Source organism: Melanostigma gelatinosum (genome assembly GCF_949748355.1).
Source record: "Melanostigma gelatinosum genome assembly, chromosome: 23".
NCBI classification, from domain to species: Eukaryota; Metazoa; Chordata; class Actinopteri; order Perciformes; family Zoarcidae; genus Melanostigma; species Melanostigma gelatinosum.
In genome coordinates this window covers 12958551-12985790 of record NC_136656.1, presented here as the reverse complement: position 1 = coordinate 12985790, position 27240 = coordinate 12958551, and the positions used below count along the sequence as shown (strand labels likewise).

General features: G+C 43.0%; 1 protein-coding gene across 1 annotated transcript in view; it reads left to right on the top strand.

Annotated features, from left to right (window-relative positions):
- nrxn2b (neurexin 2b) overlaps positions 1-27240 on the top strand; it is a 569330-nt gene that overhangs the window by 268092 nt on the left and 273998 nt on the right. The window contains exons 11-14 of the mRNA XM_079295191.1: positions 3332-3451; positions 4433-4814; positions 6207-6397; positions 23987-24160. Of these exons, the coding sequence (XP_079151317.1) occupies positions 3332-3451; positions 4433-4814; positions 6207-6397; positions 23987-24160 (867 nt within the window). The remainder of the gene's footprint in view (positions 1-3331; positions 3452-4432; positions 4815-6206; positions 6398-23986; positions 24161-27240) is intronic.

Below are 27240 nucleotides of genomic sequence, written 5' to 3'. Positions count from 1 at the left end.
TGTTGTTCTAGCATCGAGTACTTCTCTCTGCCAGTGGCTGAATTCAAGGCTCAGCAGCTCCTGGGCTGCCAGCTCTCAGCCTTCTTGTTTTCAGTGTTGCCTGGGCAGTAATACACCACATCAAGCCAGCGCCAGGTGCGTCATCAATATGGGGTTTTGAGGTTCATCATTGATCTGGTGTAACACCAGTGGAATTACGGTCTCGCTGTTAAGCCACATTCTGTAAGTTAAAGGTGTAATACTTGTCATACTTTGGATCTCAGTAAGCTGTTCAACAACCGTTAACCCTCTCAACCAACCTAAGGACTTGCTTCCCACAAGTGTTACCGTGTGTTGCACTTTCCCCCTACAGCCCAACAGGTCCCTGACTTAACTTGTACCACCTTCTACCCCTTAGACTTTTGTTATTCGGCTAGCCCAGTCCAGAACAGCCGATATACACTTTGCCCCCTGTTGTTAGTGGTGTTATGACCAAATGGCTCCCGCAATGTGTGCAGCAGTGGCTCTAAAGCTACGTTCACACCGGTCGCGTTGATTTTTTGACGCGCGTCGAGATTACATACAAAGTCTATGCACAGACGCGATGAGACTGGCGAGCCGCGATTTTGCGATGGCGCGGCACGTTGGACGCGTTATTGCAGTGCGGTGGACGCGGTGGACGCGTTGGACGGCGCAAAATCGCCAACGCGCGAGTTGAAATTTTTCAACTTCAGCGACATAATCGCGTGACGCTGTGGCGCGATAGCCAATCAGCGTTGAGTTGCTCCCCCTGTCATCACTGACTTCCTGCCGTTGTTGAATCAGGAAATAAATCCTGTAGCCGTCTGTGTTCACCCAGAGCGCTACGATACCTCATATCAACAGAGACCGGACCAAACTATGTGTATACATGTGTGTGTGTAAACCATACGGTACAAACAATGAATAGACGCTGCCGTATTTACGTCTATATGACGTTATTGAGTGCTGGTGGAGCTGCTACGATGTTAGCATAGCCTAGCACCGATCCATCAGAGCTCCATTGAGAAGACCAGTAACCTACAAATCGGTATCATTACGTAGTTATTTCGGAGTCCCTTTTTGTCGGAGAAGACAAGTACAAATCGGCATCATTATGTAGTTATTTCGGAGTCCCTTTTTGTCGGTTTATTGCCGTTGAATCACAGCCAAATCAGTTTAATTTGTGTTCCTACAGCTGTAGTAAACAGCGACCGGTGGATTGCTAGACAGTGAATACAGCTCGATACAATCCACGGAGCTCCTCTGAACAATATTATGAACCAGACATGACGGCGTTTGGCATTCCGATGTTTGAGGGACTTCCACAACACGTACAAAGCAGCAATTGTCCTTATTCCTTTCACGGTTGACAGCGGAAATAAATGGCGGCCAGGTGAGCGGCTTCCAGGACGATAAACCACGCCCCCTCTCCGGCGCTACGAGATTTTGCGGCGTTTGGTGTGAACACGACCGGCGGCGCGTTGGACGCGATTGTGCAGTGCGTTGGACGCTTTTTTGCAGTGCGTCAAAAAATCAACGCGACCGGTGTGAACGCAGCATTACTCTCCTGCGGCCTGTTGCAGCCGAGCCAAATAAGAATTATAACAACCATATTCTAGAGGCTCGCCATTCCCATCCATTTGTGCTGCACTAGACTCTTGTAACTTTAAACCATCTGACATCAGCCAGCCGGCGCTGCTGCTGCTGCCCTGATGCACTTTGTTTCTCAGTTATTTTGTTCCCTCTTCATCCGTTTTCATATGTCCCCCCTCTTTCATCCTATCCATCTTTGTATGAGCTTTAACTTCTCTGCCGGCAAACTTCAATCCACCCATTGCACTCTTTGCAGCGATATAGCAGCCTTTTTCCCCTCTGTATTTACTTCGAACACGGTGTCTCTCCAATTTCATGTGGCTGAAGACAAAAAGAGCATGAAAAAAAACAATATCATAAAAAAAGTAACAGGAGTAAATGGGACAACAATTCTCGAGCGGGCCATGTGTGTGTTCTTGCCATCAATTGATGGGACTTTTTTTTTCATCTAGACTACATAATGTCCCACACAACTGGGAAGGAGGCAATCATGTCTCGCCAGGCTGCACTACATCGTCCAGTCAAGCACCTTGTATGATACACACAGGTTTCAGCCAACCAGTCAGAACAGAGCCACTGTCCCGGAAGTAGAGTCTGATTGCTAATATTAGATCTGTATAAACAAATCATCAGTGCCAATGGTGTAAGAAAAACAATGTATTTTATGTCACATTTCTTTATTCACCAGCCACAATGGCCCTTGCTCCACTCCAGAGTTGCCTAAAAGTACAGATGGGAGCTTTATGGAAGCTTTCTGTTATTTCAGTCTGCCCTTCTGCCAATGAGGTGAAGGTCTCCTCTCAGTATGTTGTTGCTTGCAGAATCGTCCTTCCCCCTCATCACTGATTACCTTTACCTTGGTGCCATGACACCGTGCACGCCCTCAACTGGCAGGCCTTCATTTCAGCTCCTGCATCCATATGAGGGACAATTTTCCTTTCTTGGTGTCACATCCGACACCACTTATATACGTCTATTATTGAACCCTTAAACGTACTTTGACTCCGCTATTAACCAGCACCAGCCGCCACCTTGATATTAGCCGTGAATCACGTCAACTCGGCGTGGTGCATTGAATGAGGGATTCATGGCAACTGTTTTAATGAAAATCTCTAACGCTGACAATTTCTTCTAACGTTGATGTAATAAGGCTCCGTCATTGGCAGGATAGAAATAGCCTGTTTCCCACTTTGAAAAGACGATTATGTAAATATGGCTCGAACAAGCACTGCTGCCAGCCCAAATGCCTTTGCATCAAACGGTCCCCTTCAGTGGTGGAGGCAAAAGAACTGCAAGAGGGTTAAGTAATGTCCTGCGTCCCCCATCAGGAGAGTCGTCTACGTGCTGAACTGAGACGTGAAACACGACGTCATGTGATGTTTGTAGTGCAGCACCATAGCCACCGTTAGCTGTCTGTTCGAATCTTCCTCCTTCCTCAACTGGTGATGACTTATTTGTCCCACTGCCTGTGATGACATTCTGTGGCAACTCTGTGAGCTTTTGAGAAGACGTTCAATTGGACTGTCTGTCGGGCCGTATATTTGATTCCTTTCACTCTCCAGTGTACAGGGAACATAGTGTGAATGTGTTTCGCAAACACGCAGGTTTTCTCCACCAGCACTGTCACCTACTGTGTGTGAACTTTGTGTGTGTGTGTGCGTGGGTGCATGAGTAGGCACACGCAGCATTCCCGCTGTGCTGTTTGTGATTTGGTTTCCCCTCCCCCCCTCCGCTACAGGCAAAGGACCTGAGACGCTGTTCGCAGGGCAGAAGCTGAACGACAATGAGTGGCACATGGTGAAGGTGGTGCGAAGAGGCAAGAGCCTGCAGCTGTCTGTGGATAACGTCACAGTGGAAGGTTAGTGGTGTTCGCCACACAGAGGGATTCATTTTGGGTGAGATGCAGTGAATGAGACCACAGTGAGTGTGGGAATTAAATCACAGATCCACGTGCATTACTCCACAGTGGCCCATCCACCCACAGAAAGTCAACAACTCATTTATAAGTGGCAGATATCTAATTATAATGATGAGTCCGACCTGGAGGTGGCATATGGTTTAATTTATTATTAAACTCATATTTAGGGAAAGTGGTAACACAGCCCAAAAAAAAAAAAATATAAAAATATTTCTGAGATTACTATGTCTCATTTAAAAGGCTGGAAATGGATAGTTGCATCCCCGGCAAACCTATGCAGATGAGAGGATTAAGTATTTGTACTTGGTACCAAAGAGAAGTGAAAGAGCAAGATGTTTTTTAAGCATACACCGATGAGTGTGCAAAGCACTGAGGTACAGGTGCTGCCAACTTCTAAGAAAACAGCAAGAGAAGGATGAAAGGTCAAGACACGAGGTGGAGTCACAGGGACTCGCAGTATTGTGGCCCCGGGCGAAAGCATGGCGGGGCAAAGGATGAGGTGAGGAAAAGGTGCGAGCTAGATGAAGGGAAGGGAGTGAGGGAGCTGAGGCCAGAAACAAGGAATGACCCTTCGAAGTCCTGGCTGGTTCACAAACTGGTTCATGGGGAGGAAGAAAGAGGAAAGCACCCAGGGAGTCCTTGCCTTGCTGGCCAGGCTTCAGTGCGGAAGGCTTTTTAATGAGCAACTCGCCAAAGCCATTACTCACCTTGTCCCAGTGAACACAATGTAAACAGTGGCATGCAGAAAGATTTTCTGCAACGTTATGCATATATAAATTGCTTCACAGCAGGTCAGTCAAATTGGCTAAACTTTTGTGAACCTATAGAGTTAAACCATCGGCTGTAGCAGCTAAAGAGAACATTGCAATGAATGTGTTCCTATATTTGTTGATGCTGTTTGTTTCTTCCCCTCCATATCAGGCCAGATGACTGGTGCCCACACACTGCTCGAGTTCCACAACATCGAAACAGGCATCATGACCGAGCGGCGCTTCATATCTGTGGTGCCCTCGAACTTCATTGGCCATCTCCAGGGCCTGACCTTCAACGGGCTTCCCTATCTAGACCAGTGCAAGAATGGCGACATCTCCTACTGCGAGCTCAACGCCCGCTTTGGCATGCGCCACATCATTGCCGATCCGGTGACGTTTCGAACGAAAGGCAGCTACTTGGCGTTGGCCACTTTGCAAGCTTACGCCTCCATGCACCTCTTCTTTCAGTTTAAAACCACCACGCCTGACGGCCTGATGCTCTTCAACTCTGGAGACGGGAGTGACTTCATCGTTGTGGAACTGGTGAAAGGGTGAGTCCAATGTGATTTCACTGCAAGAGCATAATTGCATGTTTTATTTATTTTTTGTCCCAAAACTCCTTTACCTACACAACAAATAGAGCTCAACTTCCCTTGATAGAGCTTAACAGTGACCGCCCACTTTATGAACGTGAATTAATGGGTATTCCCATTAATTCACTCCATTGACATTTTAGAAAATCCTTCTATGAAGAGCGTGGAACCAAGCCAACCAACTACGAGATGAATCGTGACCATAAACATTTTGTACAAATAAAATAAAGAAAAACCCCAAAGGTACAAGACTGTGTACATCATTTTTTAAGAGTGAAGGGACTACTCATCCCATTAACCGTTGCATTTTAAACTAACCGTTGTCAATCTACTGATAACTGCTAATGCAGGATTGTGAGCAAAATGCCATTCCCTCACAAGCAATGAAGACGGTAGCACAAACCAAGGTTGATACAAATAAATTGTATCACCCTAAAAGCTGTTCATAATTCGAGTATCTAAAAGAGGCTGTTGCGTTTGTATCTCTCTTCCGCTTGTGCTCTATAGTCAGCACTGTTACAACACAAAGGCCTGAGCTGCCTCTGCCACACAGAGACAAGAGGCGACATAAAATAACTGGAATGGGGGTAGAAAAAAGAACTCATACCTTGACTGAAACCACTACAATAGCCTGAACACAAAAGACAAAAGACAGCCATATTTGTGTGAAGGGGGGGAACTGTGCCACCGCATCTGCCTCTGGGTAAACAGGAGCTTTGAGACAAAAACAGGTTTCTGTATTTACACGTCAAACCAGTGAGTAAACAAATAGTAAACCCCAGGCCTCATGTACAGCCACAAACACTGGTGCTATTATTTATTTCAATCATTTGTTCTTAAATCGGGAAAATAATTCCAGTTGATCAATTGGAGGTTGCGTGCTGTTGAAAGACAACATGAGACATACAGTTTGAATTCTAACTGGTGCTGTTGATTTTCCCCGCTTCCAAAAATTATTAAAATTTTCATCCTTCAAAAGATTTATTGCATTTGATTTGTAATAAAGACGATGATGTAGTAGTAGTAGATTCAATGTACCGACGATTTAAGGGATGATAAAATATTGTAACTTTGAATGTCTGACATCATGTTATTATGTTATCTCCCTAAAAAGTGTGATTTATTGTGGTTGTACAAATGCAATTCATGGTGCTGTTGATTGCTGCTATACAGCCCCTGTTAATACAGGTGTAAGCCGGATTCTTTTAAAGGCCAAACGCCAACAAATATGGATTGAAGCAGAATATTTTCCGCTCTTTTATAGATGGTTATTCATGTAACTTATATTGATTGACAGTTGAAATGATCGCCCAACCCTAATGACACAAACTCTGATTTATGTCCTCACAGATACGTCCACTACGTCTTTGATCTTGGCAACGGGCCGTCGCTGATGAAGGGCAACTCAGACAAGCCGCTCAATGACAACCAATGGCACAACGTGGTGGTGTCCCGGGACGCCAACAACGTGCATACGCTGAAGATCGACTCGCGCACCGTTACGCAGCACTCCAATGGAGCCCGCAACCTGGACCTCAAAGGTAACATCAGGCTGTCCTGCTCTGTGATTCATTCTTCCCAGAAAACATTACCACTGACAGAAAATAACTATTCCAGTCTCGTCCTTGGTCTGTCCCATAAGTGCTGTTGGAATGAGGCCACGGACTAATGCCGTCTCGAATCCATCTAACGCAGGCCCACTTTCAGGATCACTTTTAGAAGAGGCCCACTTTACATCCATTGTTTTTGTATTATCTGAGGAATTCCTGCTTTTTGTAGTGGTACCACACAGCAATGGCTTTGCCTGTGCTGACTAGAACACATGCACTGTTTATTTTGTGTTTTTGGGGGATTTAGTTGTTCCTAAAACATTGGACATTTCCGTGCAAGGGCCGACGATAAACAGAGAGAACTGAATTATGCTGCCAAAAGTAAATGTGCTTGCCAAACAACAGTGGACAGGGAGTGAAATAAAACCTAGCAAAAGCCTGGCGACGTCTGGGCTAGCCTATCCTCTTCACCTTGAAAGATGACACCCCCCCCGGTGTGTGGTCTGCTCGGAGGCTGGGACTGGAAGCTCAGCAGTCTGGTTTTCTGATGTGTTATTTGGATACTTGAGAGTGGCTGCCTGTGGAGAGAAAGAGTGACAGCAATAGGGTGCAAGTAGAAAGTCAATAATAAAGTGAAAGAGATATTTGGAAGAGAAGATGTTAATCTTGGACAATGTGCACGTGTCTGTCCGTAGTAATGTTAAGATTAGCTCTGGATGATTCACTTAGATTTGGTTTCTGTCATGTTCCAGAGTAGCCTCTTGAGGCTACGGCGGGTTGTTATGTAAGACACGTAAGAAGGCAGGGCGAGCCCCCGGGGCCACTGAAGGATGTGAGGAGTCAAAAGATCAAAAGGTGCCGCAAGCTTGGGAAGACGTGATTTCTTGACATTTCCGTTTTGTCTTTTGGGGTATGCATAGTGAAATTAAAAAGGATAATCGCAAGAAGGGGGCAGGGGGTTTATAAAAGAGTGGCGCTATGCCAGTGTCCTTACGCTGGGTTACAGACAAGGGTACTGAACACAGACAAGCTTTCATAAGCTGGAGACACAGGGAATGAAGAGTGCAAAATGAAATACAGTGGCTCTAGCAGCGAGAATTAGCAGCCTGGCCTCACAGAATGGCATGGTGAAATACAGATCATATTTTTGTCACATATGCTTTGGTGGAGGAATATACTGGGGGCAGCAAAATGTAGCAAAATGTAGTTTTGACACCCAAAAAAAGCAATAATACTTTAAGTGTACGCTATATTTAGAATAATTCCACCGCTTTACCTTGCTGCCCCCGCCCACAGCAGTGCATTGCTTTGCTCCTGTGCTGGTACTCCTTAAGTACCTCATACAACCCCACCTTAAGACATCTGAACTATCCCTGCGTCTTACCCAATTCCATTGTCCCACATCATCCCTGTCTGCACACATGTTGAACTGTGTCCTTTCTCATCAAGCCCAAGTGCTTCACGAGAACGCCCCAAGGCAGAAGAGATAAACACCCCCCCCCCCCAGCTGTCAGTATACTTCACAAGATGTAAACATAATCTGCTTTCCCATTATTGGGACTAGCAGTGCATTAGCATTCCCTCACTCAGCTTGAGTGATTAATAGACAATTCTACCTCCTCCTCATAAAACACCACCGACCAAGCGCCATCCCTCAGCTGTCCGCCACAGAGGCATGCAGCGACAATGGGAACATTTGCATATTCAATAGCACAGACACGCTATTGAATGATTTGTCTCACGAATGAAACAGAAGGTCGTTTTGCCCAATCAACTCTCTGTCTGTGTTATGAATCTGTGAACCACAGTGTAGAAAGTTCTTCATTTCCAGGGTTCCATTTCTTTATCTGAACAACTCTTGCCTGCAGGGGATAGTTTGAATCTTGCTTCAGAGGACTTTAGCGGGGAGACGATGTCTTTATCCTCAATTCCCTCATCTGATTGAGCATTCAAACTTTTCTCTGTGGTGCTGTGACCATCCCTCTGCCAAAATATAATACACAGCTCAGACACTGTAGTGCCATAAGTACCAGACCAAAACGCGTGTAAGGGAAGAAAGACTCTTGACTAATGCATGAACATATGTTCTATTTAACATGAGCAGAGTGTGCTCTGTACGCTGTTCTGAGTGTTCAGCAGTCACACACAAAGCTTTGTAAATCAAACACAGAAGGAATGGCAACAATTAGCCATTTCTTACAATCTCTTTGCTCTGTTTTAGCACCAGTTCTGCCTGCATTTTAAGGCAAAAATAACCCAATTTTCCAAGCGTTATCTGTGTAATTGCCCAGAGAAAATGGGGAAAATGGGTTTTGTGCTCTCTGCCTTCCCTCTCTTTGTTTTTGGACAGGCAAAAACAATCTTCAAGGCATCCCTCTTTGTCAGCTAAAGTATGTTGAGGGAACAAAACACACACACACACACACACACAGTCCCTGAGGACAGCGCTGAGTGGATTTAATGTGTAGTGAATGCCAGTCTCAGAAGAAGACACGTTGAACATATACCATCCAGAAGATACGGCTTCGTCATGCTGATGACAACCTGCAGAACACGGCAAGTTATTGCCATGTAATAGGCTTGTTGATTTCTACAGTGCCACGCAGTTTACAAAAGGTCCTATCAAATATGTCAGAGACGGTTTGCTATGCGATGTGATATGATGGTAAAACATCCATCCATGCATCACCTGTAACCGCTCATACTATTAGGGGCCACATGATGGTAAAACGTGATACTACAAAAAAAGGACAATTATCTTAATTCGCCTTAGTCGTAGCTGACTTATACCAGTGTTCAGTGTTGTGTTGAAGATGGGGTGGAGGGAGATAGTGTCCTCTACTCCATACACAGGTATCACTAGCATAGTGCATCATTATCACACTAGGACTGCTTGTTTGGGTCAACTTGTTCTCACTTCGGTCAGGACAGATTTCTTTGGACGCTCTGTTACTCACAGGGTGGTAAGAGTGGAGCGTCTTCTACTCCAATTGCTGAAGACCAAATGAAAATACCTTGTAAAACAGCGTTTCTTAAGCTCAGAATAAGCAGATTGGCACCTGCAAAGTCATATAGTTCACATTTCTTTGATCCAATAAAGATGTAGTAAATTATCATTGAATACATTCAACAGCTAAGGAGGGATTTCCTTCATCTCATTGCCATCTCTGCAGGAACGTGTCAAACAGCCTGTTGTGCTCCATGTTGGTGTTGTGCTCCATGTTGGTGAAGGGCCACTTTGCCTGTTTCAGTCGAGCTTTCTGATATTTTGCCACATGGGCCTGATGAGGTATTGCTTTCATTATTTCACATTTGTGGTGTGAGATGTTTCAACTCGACTGTCTATAACGTGCTTCATGCTTGCCAGGATGCATTAGTAATTACCATGTTCGTTTCGAGGCTTTAGTGTTATCACCCAGAAGACAAGCAGCCTCCTCTAGGGAAGGAGGGAAGGAAGCAGGAACAATGAGCAGCATGCTCTTTGTGACAGGAAGCATTAGGGCTTTACATGATACGTCTTCATCAACTCTGGGTGAACACAACCTGGTCGTCTTTGTTTGTTTATGCTCATCATGCCAAGGTATCACAATGGATTTAATGATGATCGATTGATCGTTATTCATAAGTGCTGCACATGGCACCTTAAACCAAAGACACTTCATGTTAATTAGTGAATGTCCTCTGACTAAAACAAGCCATTAAGTACACGTGTCCTTCGCGGTATCCTCTGACATATTTTATTAATTGATGGCACTACTGTATGTTGCAGCAGCTTTTCAACAACAAGTTTGAATAGATTTTCACAGGCATAAGACCAACTACGAGGATCTTATTGACCCATAACAGCATCCGGTTGTCCGTCCGAGTGTATATCGCATACATATCTATGGGCTTTTATTGTGAAAGGTAAGAGCAGAAAGAATGGATCTAGTCTGCGCTGCCTTTGTCAAGGTTGAAAGGAGTAATAATAACGTTTGCCATAATAATAATAATAATATTACATTTTATTCATATAGCGCTTTTCAAAATACTCAAAGACACTTTACATTGACATCATCATATATAAAAGCAATACACTAAAAACATAAAATACACAATACTAGTCACACATTAAAAACAGTTTTGGAACAGGTGGGTTTTGATTTGAGATTTGAATATGGAAAGGTCAGTGCAGTAAGCCATATGGAGCTATGGAACCTCTGTGCTGTACACTACAGTGTACATTTTTAATATATATCCGTTCCGCACAATGTCATTGGTTGATGCCTTAATTGGCGATGTGAAAGCTCAGAAGAAAAGTAATATTCATGCCCCACTATTCAAAAAGTACTCATGGCAAAAAACACAGTTTGAAAAAAAATATTGACTTTACGAATTAATCGTACAAAGAAAACGAAACTCCCTCCGATGTGTCAAGGCCTTCAGTCATTGTTGCACCAAAACCGTACTGTGCACAACTCATAATGGCTTTACAAATCTGCACACATTTTGGGAAGAACTATTTATATTTGATTGCAGTGATTGATCTCCCCTACACCTCAAATGTAACATGCAAATTCTTACATTCTGAGCTATAGATTACCAAGCGAGCTAATGAAACAAAACACTGCATGTTGTAGCAGCTGTCTGGTGTTGTAGTGCTGTTGAATTTTGCATTTACATTTTCCCTGTGAGGCTGAAGTTGAGTAAAGGAGGAATAAAGTGAAGAGTTGTTTTTTCAGGTTGAGGAAATGCAGAGAGGAGGAATAATGTGCTGTGCAATATTCAAACAGTGCCTGTCCCTTCCTTTTGAAGATGCTTCCTAATGAGGCACACTTGCGAAGAAAGAGGTGGCATTGAATATGTTCCATTTTTCAACTAAAGGTAGAACAAATTGAAACATACTATGGAGGAGAGGTTTGGCAAGGGAGAGAGAGGCGTATAGAAAGACAAACAGGTGCACACTTTTTAACAAGCTCTGCTCTTGCCAGCGGTGAGATTAAGATTAGCCGTTTGATCACCCAAAATCATTTCTCTCCTCATCCTTCTGGTTAATAAAGCCGAGCTCAACTAGTTCTCCTAGCTCATCCATTGGTGTGCACTCTCCATGGAGGTCACACAATAGTCAGTACAGGCCGTCCAAGGGGAAACCAATTCACATAAAGCCGAATGCTTTCTGGATTCTATTTTAAATTCATTTAATCACACTAATGTGAAAGACCAGAATATGATATATTTTACAATTTATTGAACAAAGCAGCATGTAGTGTTGGTAAATGATGCTGCTGTTTCTGCTTTATCCATCCATCCACCAATCCATCTATCCTTCCATCATCTAGCCGTCATCCCATCCATATGTCTGTCTGTGCATCCATCCATCCACCAACCCCTCCATCCATCGTTCCATCCATCCACACACCCATCAATCATCCATCCATTCATCCATCAACCCGCCATCTTTCTATCCATCCACCCAGCAACCTGTCCTTCCATCCATCTATCCGTCCGTGCATCAATCATCCACCAACCCATCCATCCATCGTCCCACCCATCAACTCGTCCTTCCATCTGTCTTTCTATATATCCATCCATCCATCATCCATCAACCCGTCATCCTTCAATCCATACATCCATCCAGCAGCCTGTCCTTCCAACCATCTATCCATCTGTCCATCCATCCACTGACTTCAGTAGTTCTTCTCTCTTGCCACGGTCTTTCTGGATACCTTGTACACCCTGCTGGTATCCATCAGCAGCTTCCACCTACTTTGCCTTATTTTGGGGGTGCCCTAAATGTAATTGAATGGCAGTGTTAATATATTACTACATAGATAAATTCCCCTTGCTACCCCACTCTACAACGGGGATTTGTCTGATGCTACTCTACTTTAAACGAGGATCAATATGTGCAACAGTAACAGCCACCCAAGAGTGGCTGGAGATCCAGTGTCTCGCTCAAGGACAAGGTAGCATGTTGTGTGGGGATTGCGCCTAGAGCTTCCGATAAAAGGAAATGTATTTAACCTATTTAAACTCTGACGCAGCACTGTATGATTTAATACATTTTCTACAAGATCTACTGTATTATTGTCTGCAGTCATAGCGTTCAACCTTGCTATTGTACGAGCAACACTGACTCGCTTCAACATAATCTATTCATCTTGTGACGATACATGTGCATTATTGCATCCTGAGGGTGTTCCTGTCCTTCCATTGAATTGTGTGTGAGAGGAAATATAATTACCACAATGCCAAGGTCTACTCCATTATGTAAGAAGAATACATCTCTCTCCTCCTCTCTTTTGCTTCTTATTACCGCCCTCCTACATAACGCCTTTAAAGTCGTCATCTCTGGAGCGACAGTGCAGTTCTATCAAGTAAAGGACAAGGTGGAGTGTGATCATACCGACGGAATACATTGTCCAGCACTAAGAATTAAAAGCCCATTCATCACTACTTCAGCCTTGCAACGGCACAGAAAATAGTTAGACGGTAATGGAGGTAAGATCCTGCGACTGCTTTGCTGAAGGGCACCGATTACATATCTGTTCACACATCTTCTTGACCTAAAGGAGAGTATACAGCTTTAGAGGCTTTCAGTGTTAAAATGATTGGTAGCACTTTATAATAACTACACACTATGAAGCATTAGTTAAGTGTGAGTAAACACTTAATTCATCATTTGTAAAGCATTGTTCCTGCATTAATAATTCATTAGTAAGGCAAGGCAAGGCAAGTTTATTTGTATAGCACATTTCAACAACAAGGTAATTCAAAGTGCTTCACATAAAACCATTAAAAGCATCAAAACATAAGGCAAAAGAAAAGGAGATTTAAAAACAATTAAGAACATTCATTAAAACATTAAAAAACAGTACAAGAAATAAAATGCAGTAGTAAAATGCAGAAATGCAGGAAATTGATTAATATATGAATTGAATGTGGTTCAATTAAAGGCAGCAGCAAACAGAAAAGTCTTCAATCTTGATTTAAATGAGCTGAGGGTCTCAGCAGACCTGCAGCTTTCTGGGACTTTGTTCCAGATATGTGGAGCAGAAAAACTGAACGCTGCTTCTCCATGTTTAGTTCTGACTCTGGGAACAGAAAGTAGACCGGTCCCAGACGACCTGAGGGGTCGGGATGGTTCATAAGGTAGCAGCAGATCAGAGATGTATTTTGGCCCTAAACCATTCAGTGCTTTGTAAACCAACAGCAGGAAGTCAAGTCAAGTCTTTGTTGGACAGGAAGCCAGTGCAAAGACCTCAGAACTGGAGTGATGTGGTCCACCCTCCTGGTCTTAGTGAGGACTCGAGCTGCAGCGTTCTGAATCAGCTGCAGCTTTCTGATGGACTTTTTACAGAGACCTGTAAACACACCGTTACAGTAGTCCAGTCTGCTGAAGATAAATGCGGACAAGTTTTTCCAAATCCTGTTGAGACATAAGTCCTCTAATCCTTGATATATTCTTCAGGTGATAGTAGGCTGATTTTGTAATTGTCTTGATATGGCTGTTCAGGTTGAGGTCTGAATCCATAACTACACCTAGATTTCTGGCTTGGTTTGTGAGTTTTAACATCAGTGACTGAAGCTGAGTGGTGATTTTCAATTGTTCGTCCTTGGTCCATTTCTCTGATGGCCATAAGGTGCTGGGTCCATGAAACCTCTGTATTGAATTCAGTGGAAAAAAATCCATGAAGGTCGCTGTCTTCAATACGAAGACAGACTTTCTTTGGCCAACAAGATATGTTTTCATCAGCTACTTTCACTTTCAGCAGTTTTATAGTCTTTGATGACCCAGAGATGAAGACTTAAAGAGGTGTGCTGTTTATTTTATTGGTGTCCAAGCCCGTCACCCTCACACACATTGTGGAGCCACCTACGCTCCTTGCATTTAGCTAGAATGCGTCTTTTCAGCCAAGATAGTGTCTGTGTGTTTTATCCCCCGTGGTTGATGCACACAAACAATACAAATCTGACAAAGAAAAGAAAACCAGCTAGTATTTTACGTCTTTAATATTATCGATACGATACTTCCAATTTTGGCCAATATAATTTAGCCCCGTGTACTTTCTAAAAATAGTTTCAAACATATTGAGATGGCAGAAAATGTTTACTTTCGTTATTTTGTTTATACAGGGAGATACTAGTGATACTGGTGCTCAAAATGTGGGCGGTATGATCAGTGGAGTGGATGTGGATGTGAGGTTTTGGCTGAAATCGGATGTTGTTGGGAAGAGAAGTGAGAAATGCCAGTTTAAGTACTCACGTGTGTACAACATGCGTACTTCAATCAATTCCCTCGTTAACACGGCTTGAGTTTAGTTTGCACCAGGTGTAGGTTTGTGAACGTCAGAGAGGGAAGAGGCAATGTAATAAAGATGCTGCGCCTGAACCTATTTGCATAATAACAACTAAACAAATCACACGCAGCATAACTGGATTTGTATCTCACGACCGAGAGTATAAGTGTCTCGAGCAATTTATTCAGGCTCTCGCATGGCACCGCTGCATCGGAGGGTGGAGACAGAAGGAAGTCTGGGAGAGATGAATCGTTCACACGCATGGCATCATTCATTTATCACAATCTACTTCAGCAGCACAGTTGGTGATGCAGAACATATATACGCATGTTACAGCCAGTTTTACCCCCGTCACTACCAGTTAAACACATGTTTTCACCCTTTGAGCCCCAAAGAGTTATGATGGATTGTTTTTTTTGACACATTGTTTTTCGATGCGATGTAAAAGTATTTGCACTTCTAGAGACGCAACCATAGCTAGAAGACAGAACTCATCAATGAATAACTCTGCTATAATGCCCAAAAGAAAGAAACGAAATGCAAGTTGATTTCCTTTTATTTTGCCAAAATTGTGGAGAAAAATGGAATCTGTATGTCCAAGATTTTAGTCCCAACTAGTTTTACCAATATTAGAAAAAAGCCAATGGTTCCACATGCTACAGTCATGGCTTCCAAGCTGCGCTGAGGAGAGCTGGACTTAATGCTTTGTACAGGATTTGTGCAAAAGGTTTATTTTTGGACCCATTTTAAATGAGCCATGTAGAATAAAGTGATTTTGATGAAATGTCACATTTTTAAAACGCTGATTTGGTTGACTTTCCTGACACAAGCGTTAGTCATACATGAGATGTTCAAAGGCCACCATAGATGAACAAATCTGATGATAATGTCGGTTTTAACTGCTTCTGGCTGTGTTCAACTGTCATTCTGCTGATTTTTAAAAAAAAGAAGAAAATATGCTTTTCAAACCCGCCGGCTGATTTAGTTGATGTATTTTTCACAAGCCACCTCTTAGTCACTTGTTGTGTGGTCACTTGAACGTTGTTTATAAGTCTATGCCAAGCTGTAGATATAAATCAGCCTAAACCTACTGGTCCTTTACACAGTACTTTAAAGCCTCACCTCGCCTTCCACACTCATTGTTTCCTTTCTTTTTCATTTCCCTCCTATGTTCTTTTCTATCCCCTCTATTTTTCTGCTCAGTGTCGGTGCTCTCTCAATAAGTGATGGGCTAGGTAGCTCGAGTGCTGCAATAGAGCAGTGTGTTTTCTCCCACTGACCTGTCTTACATTGCAATGCACTTTGGCATTACTCAGAGCTTTGGCCATTTTCCCCACCCTCCCCTCTCGCTTCTACCTCTTCACCTCTCCCTTTCATCAGAAAACCAGCTGCGTCGCCAGAGGTGGAGCTGAGATAGTCAGCGTTTCTTTGGTCAGAGTGTATTTGTGTGGCTGTCTGCACACGGTGGCATGCGTGTACAGTTTATGCTCAATGCTCTCTGCTACAACTTCTCAAATAACTCCACTAAATTCAGTTTCCACAAAAGGAAAATATATAAAACTGAAATAAATTGCAGCATAACGTTAATTCGTGCAGAATTTAAAAGAATGGTCGATTGCCCACAAATTAACCAACAAAAACCTCAATTTTAATAGTAAATTAATCGCATAAATAAATCTATTATCAAGTAAAACTCACAATCAGCTAATCAAAAAAATAATCAATAACACAAATTACTTTTAGTTGCAGTCTACATTACTATGTATATTATTATTAGTACGCTATGTGTTCAGTTTGTTACATTTAAAACAGTTATATTGATACATTACATTTACTGAAGTGTATGTGTGACTCGCTGTTTGATTTGCTAGCTGTTTGTAAAACTCATAACAAGAAGTGATAAAACAGTGGGCTGCAAAACATGTCCTAATCTGTATTTGTGGAAAGGCAAACAAACAATAGACATTGACGTCATGCCATTTGTCTCCATGCAAACAAAAGACCCGGAAAGAAGATGGCAGTTAAACCCTCCGCCCTGTATTGATGTATTCATAATCTCTCTCCAGACGGGCCAAAGGAACTATCCTGGTCTTTAATAACTGCTGGGTAAAATGTGGATGGTCTATTTGTTTCTGTTAGGTGAATAGACGAGGAAGAAAAGGAACCAACAGAACAGAAGAACACAGATAATTAGTACAGACAGACACTACAAACTGTCCTGTTAATGTACTACATGTGCCCCTCCTCTTACTGGTATTTGATTTCAAAATGACACAAACGAATAAAAGTAAATTTACCGCATTCAGTCTTGTGGGACTGTTTTTGTCCTTCATCGGTCATAAGTCCTTTGGGCCTCATTGGCAGAGGCCAAACCAGTAATAATGCCCCCTGATAAATGTCATATTGTCATGGGTTTATGTGTTTATTCTCCACATTCACAGATCCTCTTCTTCATCTTCTTAGAAAGATTGGTTGAAATCTTTAGATGACTAAAGACCGCCATGTCTTTATTTGCTCAATCAAAGGGAAAATCCACCTAAAATAGATCTCATGAGAGCTCTTTATTGAAGCATCATAGACAGGAAGGAGTTGGGCAGTGATTAATAGAACAACTGCTTCCACAGTGTTCCAGCAGTGGCTTTTACTGCAGTCTGTGGGTACATTGTCTGACTCACAGCTGAGTCAGACAATCATTTAGATTTCATCAAAGCGATTTAGATGTAGTATCGTCACAGCTGTGAGCCCACTGTCGGATACTGATTCAGCTTCGGCGGACCAGAAAGTGTCAGCCGATGGATTCACCAAGTCAAAAGTGCAGTCTGTGCACATTCAACTTCCGCCATCATTAAAACCAGACCGGGGTAGAATGGAGTCAAGCAAAGAGAGAGGGGGGGTAGGAGGGGGAGATGAAGGAAAGACAAGGTGAGGATATTGTGAGCGCCGAGAGCGAGGGTGGAACAGGAAAGGGCAGGGAGATGAAACATACATGTGAGGAAGCTGGAGACTAAAATATGGTGGCAGAGCAAAGTGAGAAAAACTCAAGTGCAGTGGAAGGGAGAGCACGCCGCCAAGGCAAAGTGAAAGGACACTCGATACGGAGTGACATTTCATGGTGGGAGAATGGAAGCATGGAAGTGTGTAATGATGCCTGTCTCTGTCACTACGCGATCTTTCAGAAATTGTCACCAGCAAGCACCGGCACATATTCCGAGCCCTCTCAAGGCCCTACACACTGACTGATGGCGTTGGGGTCAATGAAACGATGTCACGGTGGCAAACTGTTGCACGCTTTGTTCCCAGTTTTGGATTTAGAAGTGATGGATTCAGGAATCTTCCGGAACACTAATGTAGCTATACATGTATGTAGGGGAAATATGGGTAAGTCGCAGCTGTACTATACGGTGAATGATTATAGAGCAGCTAGGAGACATTCGATATGTAAAGCAGGCCATCAGGGGGTTTAATAACTGCATGTGCAGCTGCTTAGACATAGCACTCCAATAATAATGATGTTCCTGATTTACTATTTGAACAAAGCCTGTAATGTGATCTCCGGTAATGGTATGAATATCATTTACACTGAACTACACTCTCCACCGGTTACATTCTGGCGCTGGAACCCTACAAAACTGAATTTCAACTCTTCTGCAGTCGATAGGATTCCTTTGAAAAGACAATCATGATGCAATCATTTAAATACGGAAACCCTGAGAGGCAAGTGGGAGGAAACAAATCCATGGATGCTGAGTACAACCTGCAAATATTGTGAGTTTGCAAGTTGTGTTACCGGTAATTAAAACTCATCTCGAAGAAAACTTGAATGTGTTTAGTCCCATGATGTACAGTACATAGTGCAGTGGTGCACTCCAGCCTCTGGTGGTCAAAATGACATACAACAAACACTTATATTTAATATTTGTTCTTCACATCCCAAAACGTTTTTATTTTCTACTTCGAAAGATTATCCTGGCAAATCTTTTTTTTCCTCCTATTTCACAATGTATAAAGATTATTCTGGTGAAATATTTTTTCTTTCTCTTTTGCCCCTAAGGGCTTCCGTAGTAAAGAGACAATGCATGACAAGATGTCCTATTAGACGAACATATATGGATGAGGTGTAGGTGTCCACTTTGTGTTTTTCCAAACCATTATTTTACATGAAGTGACTTTGCACACTGATTAATATGGATTATTAAATGGTTGAACTGGAGCTGTGTTTTAGATGTGTGTGTATATAAATGACATGCCCTAGTGAATCAGAAATGATTCTCCATTGATACACTCAATAATAACCTATTGTGAATCAAACTAAACGCTCAGCACATGTTGATGTTGTCTCATTATTGCTTATGAACAGTAGTCAGGCGGGCACAGTAATAATTGCTTTTAAAGTATTGGGTCAATAATGAGCTGGTTTCTGATCAATAACGAGTTAGAACTCGATTCATTACTCTCTTGTTGTCATTGAACACACAGTAGCTGTGCCAGGTCGGTCAATGTACAACCGCCTAAACACTCTTCATCACGAGGAAGCAAAGATTTTGAATATTGATGAGTCATTGCTTGATTTGTGATACGTGTCAACTTGGCATCACTGTAAGTGTTAACTGTTACATATTCACTCATTGTTCTCAGTCACTCTGCTTACAGATTTCTCCCCCTCACTTAGCTGCCCACAGTGAAGGAGAGACTGGCAATGCATTACACCTGCTGTGGTTACCATCGAACAGAGAGAGAGCCGGCACGCACCTGTTAGTGAACACGCGTCACGACAGTACCAAATAATTACAGTTTTAGTTGCCGTCAATCTTTATCCCGTGAGCAATTCAAAACATCTCGTGCTATACCATTTGGTTTTGCAACCACAACACAGACACACAACGTGATTATGCAACGTATGATTTAGCATCAGCAATTAACTCGCAAGCAGTGTCAACATGTATTCTCTGAGCCCATCGTCTTGTTGTGGCGTCTTCGTTGCCGATCGAAAGTGCCTCTGTAATTAGCAATCACACAATCCCTGCATCTTCCTGCTGGCTGCCATTGTCCCAGCCCTGCCTAAAAACACACACCGCCATTCATTTGCACAGCCCACGGCGTGTGTGTGTGTGTGCGTGTGTTCAATCATTCAATCTTCGTCAATTAGAGCCAGCATGAGGGCGAGGCAACACAAGCAACAGAGAGTGAAGAGAGTGGGGCCTCGAACGGGAGGCAGTGGTTGTTAATAGAGCATTTAATGAAAGTTAATGGTCGGCGTTGAGTTCGTTGGGGGAATTGGCAAAAGGGAGCTGATCACTGTTTAGAGATGAGACCAGGCTCTAAATGGATATAGATAATGTCCCAGTATTGCTAGACATGGAGGCACACTGAAACACTGTCACTTTGCCTGCCAGCCAATTACAGGCAAGGATGAAACACAGGATTTGTTTTGAGTCCACAAAGTAGACTCGAATGACGAGCTTAAAGTGATTTAAACATGAACGGCAACAGAGTCAACTTTTCCATGACAGAAAGAAATAGAACTGAAGTGCTTTAAACACTAATTGGGTGTCGTGGGTCTCACACCCATGACATGAATTCCCCTTGCAGATAGCTCAAATACAAAGAAAAGAGATACATTGTAGCTACGCGGTTGTCTCTTGTCTGGCAGCGTCAACTTTTTCCAACCAAATAATACATAAAACACATCCAAGGAAGTTGCCCATTGCACCTCTAAGAAAGGAACCTGTTAAGGTATCAAGATAAATACTAATCATTTTCAGTCAGTGTGTCTGTTTGCTGGAAATCAATGGACACAGTGTGAAAGGCCATCCATCTCCATGATGACTCACATACAACAAATGTGCCGATCAGCAAAACTAGAAAATTAGGTTTTCACACTGTGTGAAACCATAATTTAATATATGTACTGTATGTGTGTTTCACTTTAAAAGCCTCTGAAGCCGTATCATAGCTTCCCAACATCTCCCATCGGGCCCTGATAGGTCATTATTGTAACCATAGCGATGTGGAGGTGGCGTGTTCTGGCGGAGCCTGGGAGGCTGTAATTGGTCCCATCTTGTCAATCGCTCTGAGCATCTGCAGCAGCGGAGGCATTCGTCACTGCTGGGACCCCAGAGCCAGACCCGGAATCAGTCTCTGTCTGGAAGGACAGTGTATTGCAAATTGTGGGGAAAAAAAACCTCATTGCGACACATATCCTGAATGCATTGTATACACGTTCAAACAACGCTCCTAAAAGCAGAATGGTATCCCACACGTCTTAATCAGAGAATGATCCATTCGGGATATTACCGAATTCGTAATATCCGAACTGAATATGCTGTTTACATCTCCTGTATCAAATATTGTTCAGTTCAGAATACAACAACACATGTTCTGTTTTTAAAAAGAAGAGAAAGGCAAAGAGAATCATTTAAAAACCAGGAGGGTTAGCTGTAATGTATTCAGCGATACACACTGGCCCAAATGAACAAGGAAGTCAAAACTTTACCCAAAGTAATCTGTCATTCAAATGAAAGTATCCGACGCCAAAGTGAACACAAAGAGCGCCCGGTTCTCTGAGCGAGTGGGTGTGTGAGTGTGTATGCGTGCTGCATATGTATTAATCTGCTGCCGTCTTTACTCCACTGAAGGGAAACAGAAGTTGCATGACTAATTTCTCTCTCGTCCATCCCAGTTACACAGTCAGCCAGTGGGATCTCAAGCATGCTGTTCTGCAGCAAATGCGCGGTTTGTTCCTTGGAGATTAACTTCGTCGCGATAATTTCACATTTGCTAAATGGTTCTTTACAGCCGCGATTTCAGGACATCACTCAGCCGGACAGCTAATGAATTTGTTGTATTGATTGTAATGCCCGGGAGCCCCAGCTGGGAAATATGAAGTGTCAAGTGCTCATTAATTCCAGAGAGGAGTTGGCAAACATCACTGACTCATTCCATTACACACAGTCCACATATAATTGACCTCGTGGCTCATTGCTTCTCAGAGTGCTAAAGTTGAAGGTTGTGCTTTTCAGCTGCGAACATGTCGTTCCTTTAGGCTGTCTGATGGCCCTCTCTTTGTAGCGTGATCTCCCCCCCTCTGTGAAAAATCCTTTGCTGGATGTTCATTTTATGCCTGCTTAAAGATAAAGTAGGAGATCTGCTGATCAGAAAAGCCCGGAGCACTTCAAACCGTGTTTGTTCACATGCACTTACATCAAAGGCCTCTTTGTGTTTTTCATAATTTCACTTGGCATTTCCCCCGCAACTCTGCAGAACAGAGAGGGCTGAGAGGAGGAGCAGCAACTTGGCTTAAGAGTGGATCGATTGTTTCTCTTTAAGTTGTAATGTAAAGAGACATTAATTGTGCTTGAGCGCTGAAATATCCCAGAACTCTGCTTCATCATCCGGCTGAGGATTCTCAATCGCTGCTTCCTACGTGCTGAAAGTGCTGCTGTGTATTATTCTGATCTTCTCCCAGAAGAGAGTATGGACAGGAGCTTAAAATATCGTTTCCAAGGCGGCAGTTTTGATGCTGAACAATCTATTCATGTCAACTGTCTTTAAATCACATGATCTTCAAAACGCTTCCTGAGCGGCCCTACGATGACAGGCCATTTTGTCAGGGGACGTCTCAGGAGCATTCCTCCCAGCGTTCACACTGCTCTGCTTTGAACCGTCAATTCTCCGTGTCTCGGTGTAATGTCATCTACCTGCACACACGCCTTCACAGTCGATCAACGACAAATCTAGAAACACATGCCGTGATTGAAAAGAACACCGCACAGCCACAAGCGAGACGAAGACCTGCTCATTTGGTGGAGAACAACACTGATATTGAGCAGGTGCATCACAGACAGTGTACAGTGTTGATAAGATATGAAGACATATTTATGTCACTAAGATCTCGGCCCCTCGTGGATCGGCTCGCTTCCTTTCAAGTCCATTGATATTTGAGTGTGTATACGTAAAAGTGCTACATCATCAAAAGGGAGATCATCACATCTTACAGCTCCTACACAAGCCCCGAGAGGCAAGTGTGATTTATAAAAAAAAATTCCTGAGTCTGATCCAGAGTTTTCTTTCTCTCCTGTTTTTTTTACTGAAGAACAAGTTTCTTAATGTTTCATCTGTGATAACAGGGAGTTTTAATGAGCATGACTTGCTAGCACACGTATATTTATATTGTGTTTAGAGTCTATGGAGACATTAAAACTCATAAATGCTTTTTCTGGTGCAAACCCAAATTGAGTGTCACATGTCAAACTCTGTTTTTGAGTTTAAAACCTAGCAAAAAAATGTTTAACCTGTTTTTAAGTCAAAAACACAGGAGAGCAACAATTTGGATCAGACGAAGAAAATGGATCAGCGGATTGTTTTCCCTCACTTGCCAACTCTGCAACATACCCCATGGTGCTGTAGTCTGTACACACATAACATGTTATCAGAACCTGCTTGTACGGGAGTTGTAATAAGCAAGCAGACTGTGACGGTTCATAACTTGACTTTCTCACTGTGGAGAGATTACTCTTCTCCCTTTGAAGCTCAATCAGGGAAAGTGCAACCAGCTGTGCCTCGTTGTGTCCTCTCAGCAGGGAGGGGCTGGGCCCTGTGCACATGTAGAACGATAGGTGAGATGGTTCTGCTGGAGATGACATCATCTTACATTTGGTGTCCTAATTGGTGGGTGTGTGTGTGTCCATAGATACATTGTGATGTCAGCAGTACCTCAAAACTCTGACTGTACGTTGATTCATGATTTTGATGATTGCTTTTTGGTTTAGCTCACCTCCTGCTTACCTGGTCAGGTGGTAGGTTCCAGTTTGGTGAGGCAGAGGAGGTCACATGTCATTCACTGGTGCAGCGGGAGATGAGTTCTGGGAGGCTTCCAACTTCCATTGCTTTTGTGTTCTTTTTGCTTCAGCCTAATTAAGTTTTAGGCTTCGTTTCAGTTCACTTTTTTGTGAGCAAATACCAGAGGTCGGTGCTACAGCTTTTTTTTTTTATTTCTTAGGTTTCCATGTCATCGTTGGTCCATGGTGGATGAAGCTCATTTGTAAGATCATATTACAGATGCAGTTTTACATTTACTGTGCAGCAGTGGTTGAAATATGTATCCAACCGACCTTGTGATTTACAGTATGTCACCTGCTTCTGCACCCTGCCATTTAAATGTTTAATGTGTCTGTTGAAAGAGGTCTTAAATGAAAGTGGTTATTGTCTGACTATATTTAATTCTCTATATTATCAGAATTTATGTGAATTTTAAAAAAATCTGAAAATCCTCACAGGTGGTTTCTCCGTGTGTGTTTTGCAGGGGAGCTGTACATCGGTGGCGTGACAAAGAACATGTACAGCAATCTGCCCAAGCTGATAGCGTCCCGGGACGGATACCAGGGCTGCCTGGCCTCCGTGGACCTGAACGGGAGACTCCCTGACCTGATTGCAGATGCGCTCCACAGGGTGGGTCAGGTGGAACGAGGCTGCGATGGTGAGTGGGGGACGCAGACGTCCATCACAGACAGACTTCGACAAACAGTAATGGTCAAAGATATCTATAACAGGGTTGTTTTTTCGCTTTATGCCCATAATTACAATTATCTCTCCTGTGAATCAACAGGGGAAATCAAATGGCATGCATGCGTCTGTGATTATACAGTGTGTAAGCCACTGTTCTTGCTATTAGTGACACTTTCCCACAGAGGATGCCACATTTTCGACAACTTCAAATCACGGATTGCTCAGTTGGTAAAAGGTTGACAGATAATTATAAGGAAAACAAGTCGGGAGTGGGATCAAAATCAGTTTTTTGTCCAATTTTATTCATTTGTCATTTAGAGATGGAGATGAAAACATCTAGTATGTCATTGCTAAATGCTTGAGGCTGATACTAATGTTGTGTTAGAGGCGCTAAATGCGAGATTGTACCCTTTTGCCTCTCAACGGCTTTCAAGATGGCGACAGCTGAGCCAGCAACTTGCAGCTAACGGCGGTAACAGTGCAGACAATGACACATGTTCTCTGCCTTAAATGGCCACTCTACCTTTCTTTCCCCCGTTTTTTATTTCAACCCATAAATGCATGGCCTGATTACACACAAGACACAGATTTTGCAGTGAAGACAGACCAGTGCAATAATCCGGTGTATTCTCCTGTGCTGGTTCTCCCCTGATTTACACCAGTTGCCCCGCTCACATTCTCCCAGCTCTGTGCAGTCTTTACAATCTAAGCCCCTATCCTCTGTATATCCTCTCTATTGCCCCATGAAACGTGCATGAGGGAGGTATCTCTCTCCTCTAATGTTATTGTCAGTGTGGTTAATGCCAGCGACACACCACCTGCATTGGCTCCTACCTCATCAATCTTGCATTTGTTGCGTTTTCACCTCTGCTGTGCGCAGTTTGCCTCCATGTCTCATGGCTCCTGTGTCGGGTAGTTAATCCAGAGTATAACGGTGGCTTTTGGCTCTCGCATTTCCCCTTCCACACCACCCACCCTTTAACCCCCCCATCGCGTCTCAATGCCGTGCTGAGTGTCGGAGAGCACGGACTTGATTTCCCTGAGGGCCGCACTGGCCGACTCGATGCAGCACTGAGCCCGTTTTTTGTTTTTTTTCTTTTGTTTTTTTTCCTCGATCCCTAACCCTGCTACTCCTGGCAGCCCGTCTTATTACCTGCCTACAGTACACCTACTTTGCTCCAAACACTGTATAAAGCTGCATTTAGCTATCAGTTTAACTCCCCCCGGCACCCAACGTGAATGCTAATATTAGTTACTGATTGGAGGTGCCAGAGAGCTGAGCAGCTGTAATTGAACAATTTTGGAAGGGTGGAAAATAATAGCATGTCTAAACCTGAGGCTGTATTCCCTCGTTGATATTAAAGGAATACATCAAAACCTTTTGTTGACTTATCTAATCCACTATAACAAATTCACACTTTAGTTCCTTACCATGTAGGATGTGGGAGTTTGAGTCTGTTCCACAGCGAGGAGGCCAGAGCACGTGTCCGGCTGCTTTGTGCAGTCGACACGCTGCAACAATAAATCTACCAAAACTGGTTTACAATGAAAAGGAATTTAATCCCACTGATGCAAGTACAGTATTTACAGTGAAGTACACTATTTCATGAAATATTAAATCAATAAAACCCAATTTAATCCCACTGATGCAAGTACAGTATTTACAGTGAAGTACACTATTTCCATGAAATATTAAATCAATAAAACCCTGTTTGCAAAAAACTCAACTCAGCTCCTCAGGTATAAAACCCGTCCGTCCTCTGAGAGCCATCACGTGAGAGAGAAAAAGACTTGAAATTAAACCACCCACATCCGTTCGAAACACCTCCTCTTCCGTTTATCCCAATTCCTATTGGCTAACTTCCAGGAGTGTATTGTCTGTCTGCCTTTCTGTCCCTGAGTTTACTAACACATTCAATGACTGTCAGTTATGGTTTATTCCCTCTATGATAAACATTCCATATAATAGATAAGACTTTGCAACTTTTGGCAAAAGCTTCATGTCTCAAATTCTCCATCTAGCTACTAATCCTAAAACACTTTATGCTTATCTTAATTATGCATTTCCAAAACCCTTATGTTTATGACTAATTATGAATTCTTAAATATGAATCATTGAACACTTTTATTATAGCTACTAAACACACAGTTCTATGCTCAAATTTCTTACAAGGAGAGAAACCAAACGCCGTCAAATCAAATCAGTTAAATTACAACTTCTATGTGTATTCGTTTTGATTGATCTTCTTTAACAACAACAGCTCAGATCCAATCTCTGACATCCTGGTTTACTGAAACAATGACAGAAGTAGCGAATATAACTTCCCCAAGAGGCAGTGTCGCCCTGGATATGGATCACTGCCAAAGTCCTGACCCGCCTGGTTCGGGGGTTCATCGGTAGCTTGTGGACCGGGGATGCAGAGGGGTAAATAAGGCCAAAAATAAACATATGAATGGCTACATTTGTGCTTTAAATAATGCAGTGTGTCATTAGTAGCAGGAACATGGATATCTGTAGCTGTAGAAGCAGCAGTAGCAGAGTTTAAATCTCTTTTTACAAACTATTTTCACTGAAAAGTGAAGCCAATGTGGCAGTGCCTTAATCGTGCTCTGTTTCTTATGACCATCGTGGGGCGACTCCTCGAGACAATGACTACTTCTCGCTCGATTCATTACCTCAGTAAACATTTTGGTTGCCTACAAATGTCTTATTCAGTGTTTGGTTGTTCTTAGCTCCATCCCCTCGTGTCACATATGCTTCCAAAAAACAAAGATGGTGACGACTAAACTCGAGGCTTCCAAACCAATGGGGAACGTCACTTTGACAGCATACATGCCATGATGCTGAAGTGGTACCATAAGCATCATCATATGAAGTGTAGGGCCGCTGACAAAGCGTCGTTATTTGACTAGTTGGGAGTGGGAATGTATTGCTTTTTAAGATTCATAAAAGATAAAAAAAATGTCAGTCTGATTGGCTCCCTAAATTGTGCCGGATTTCCCTGAACATTGGGAGCAAACGCAACAGATGGAGTTTTATGCTCCAACAAA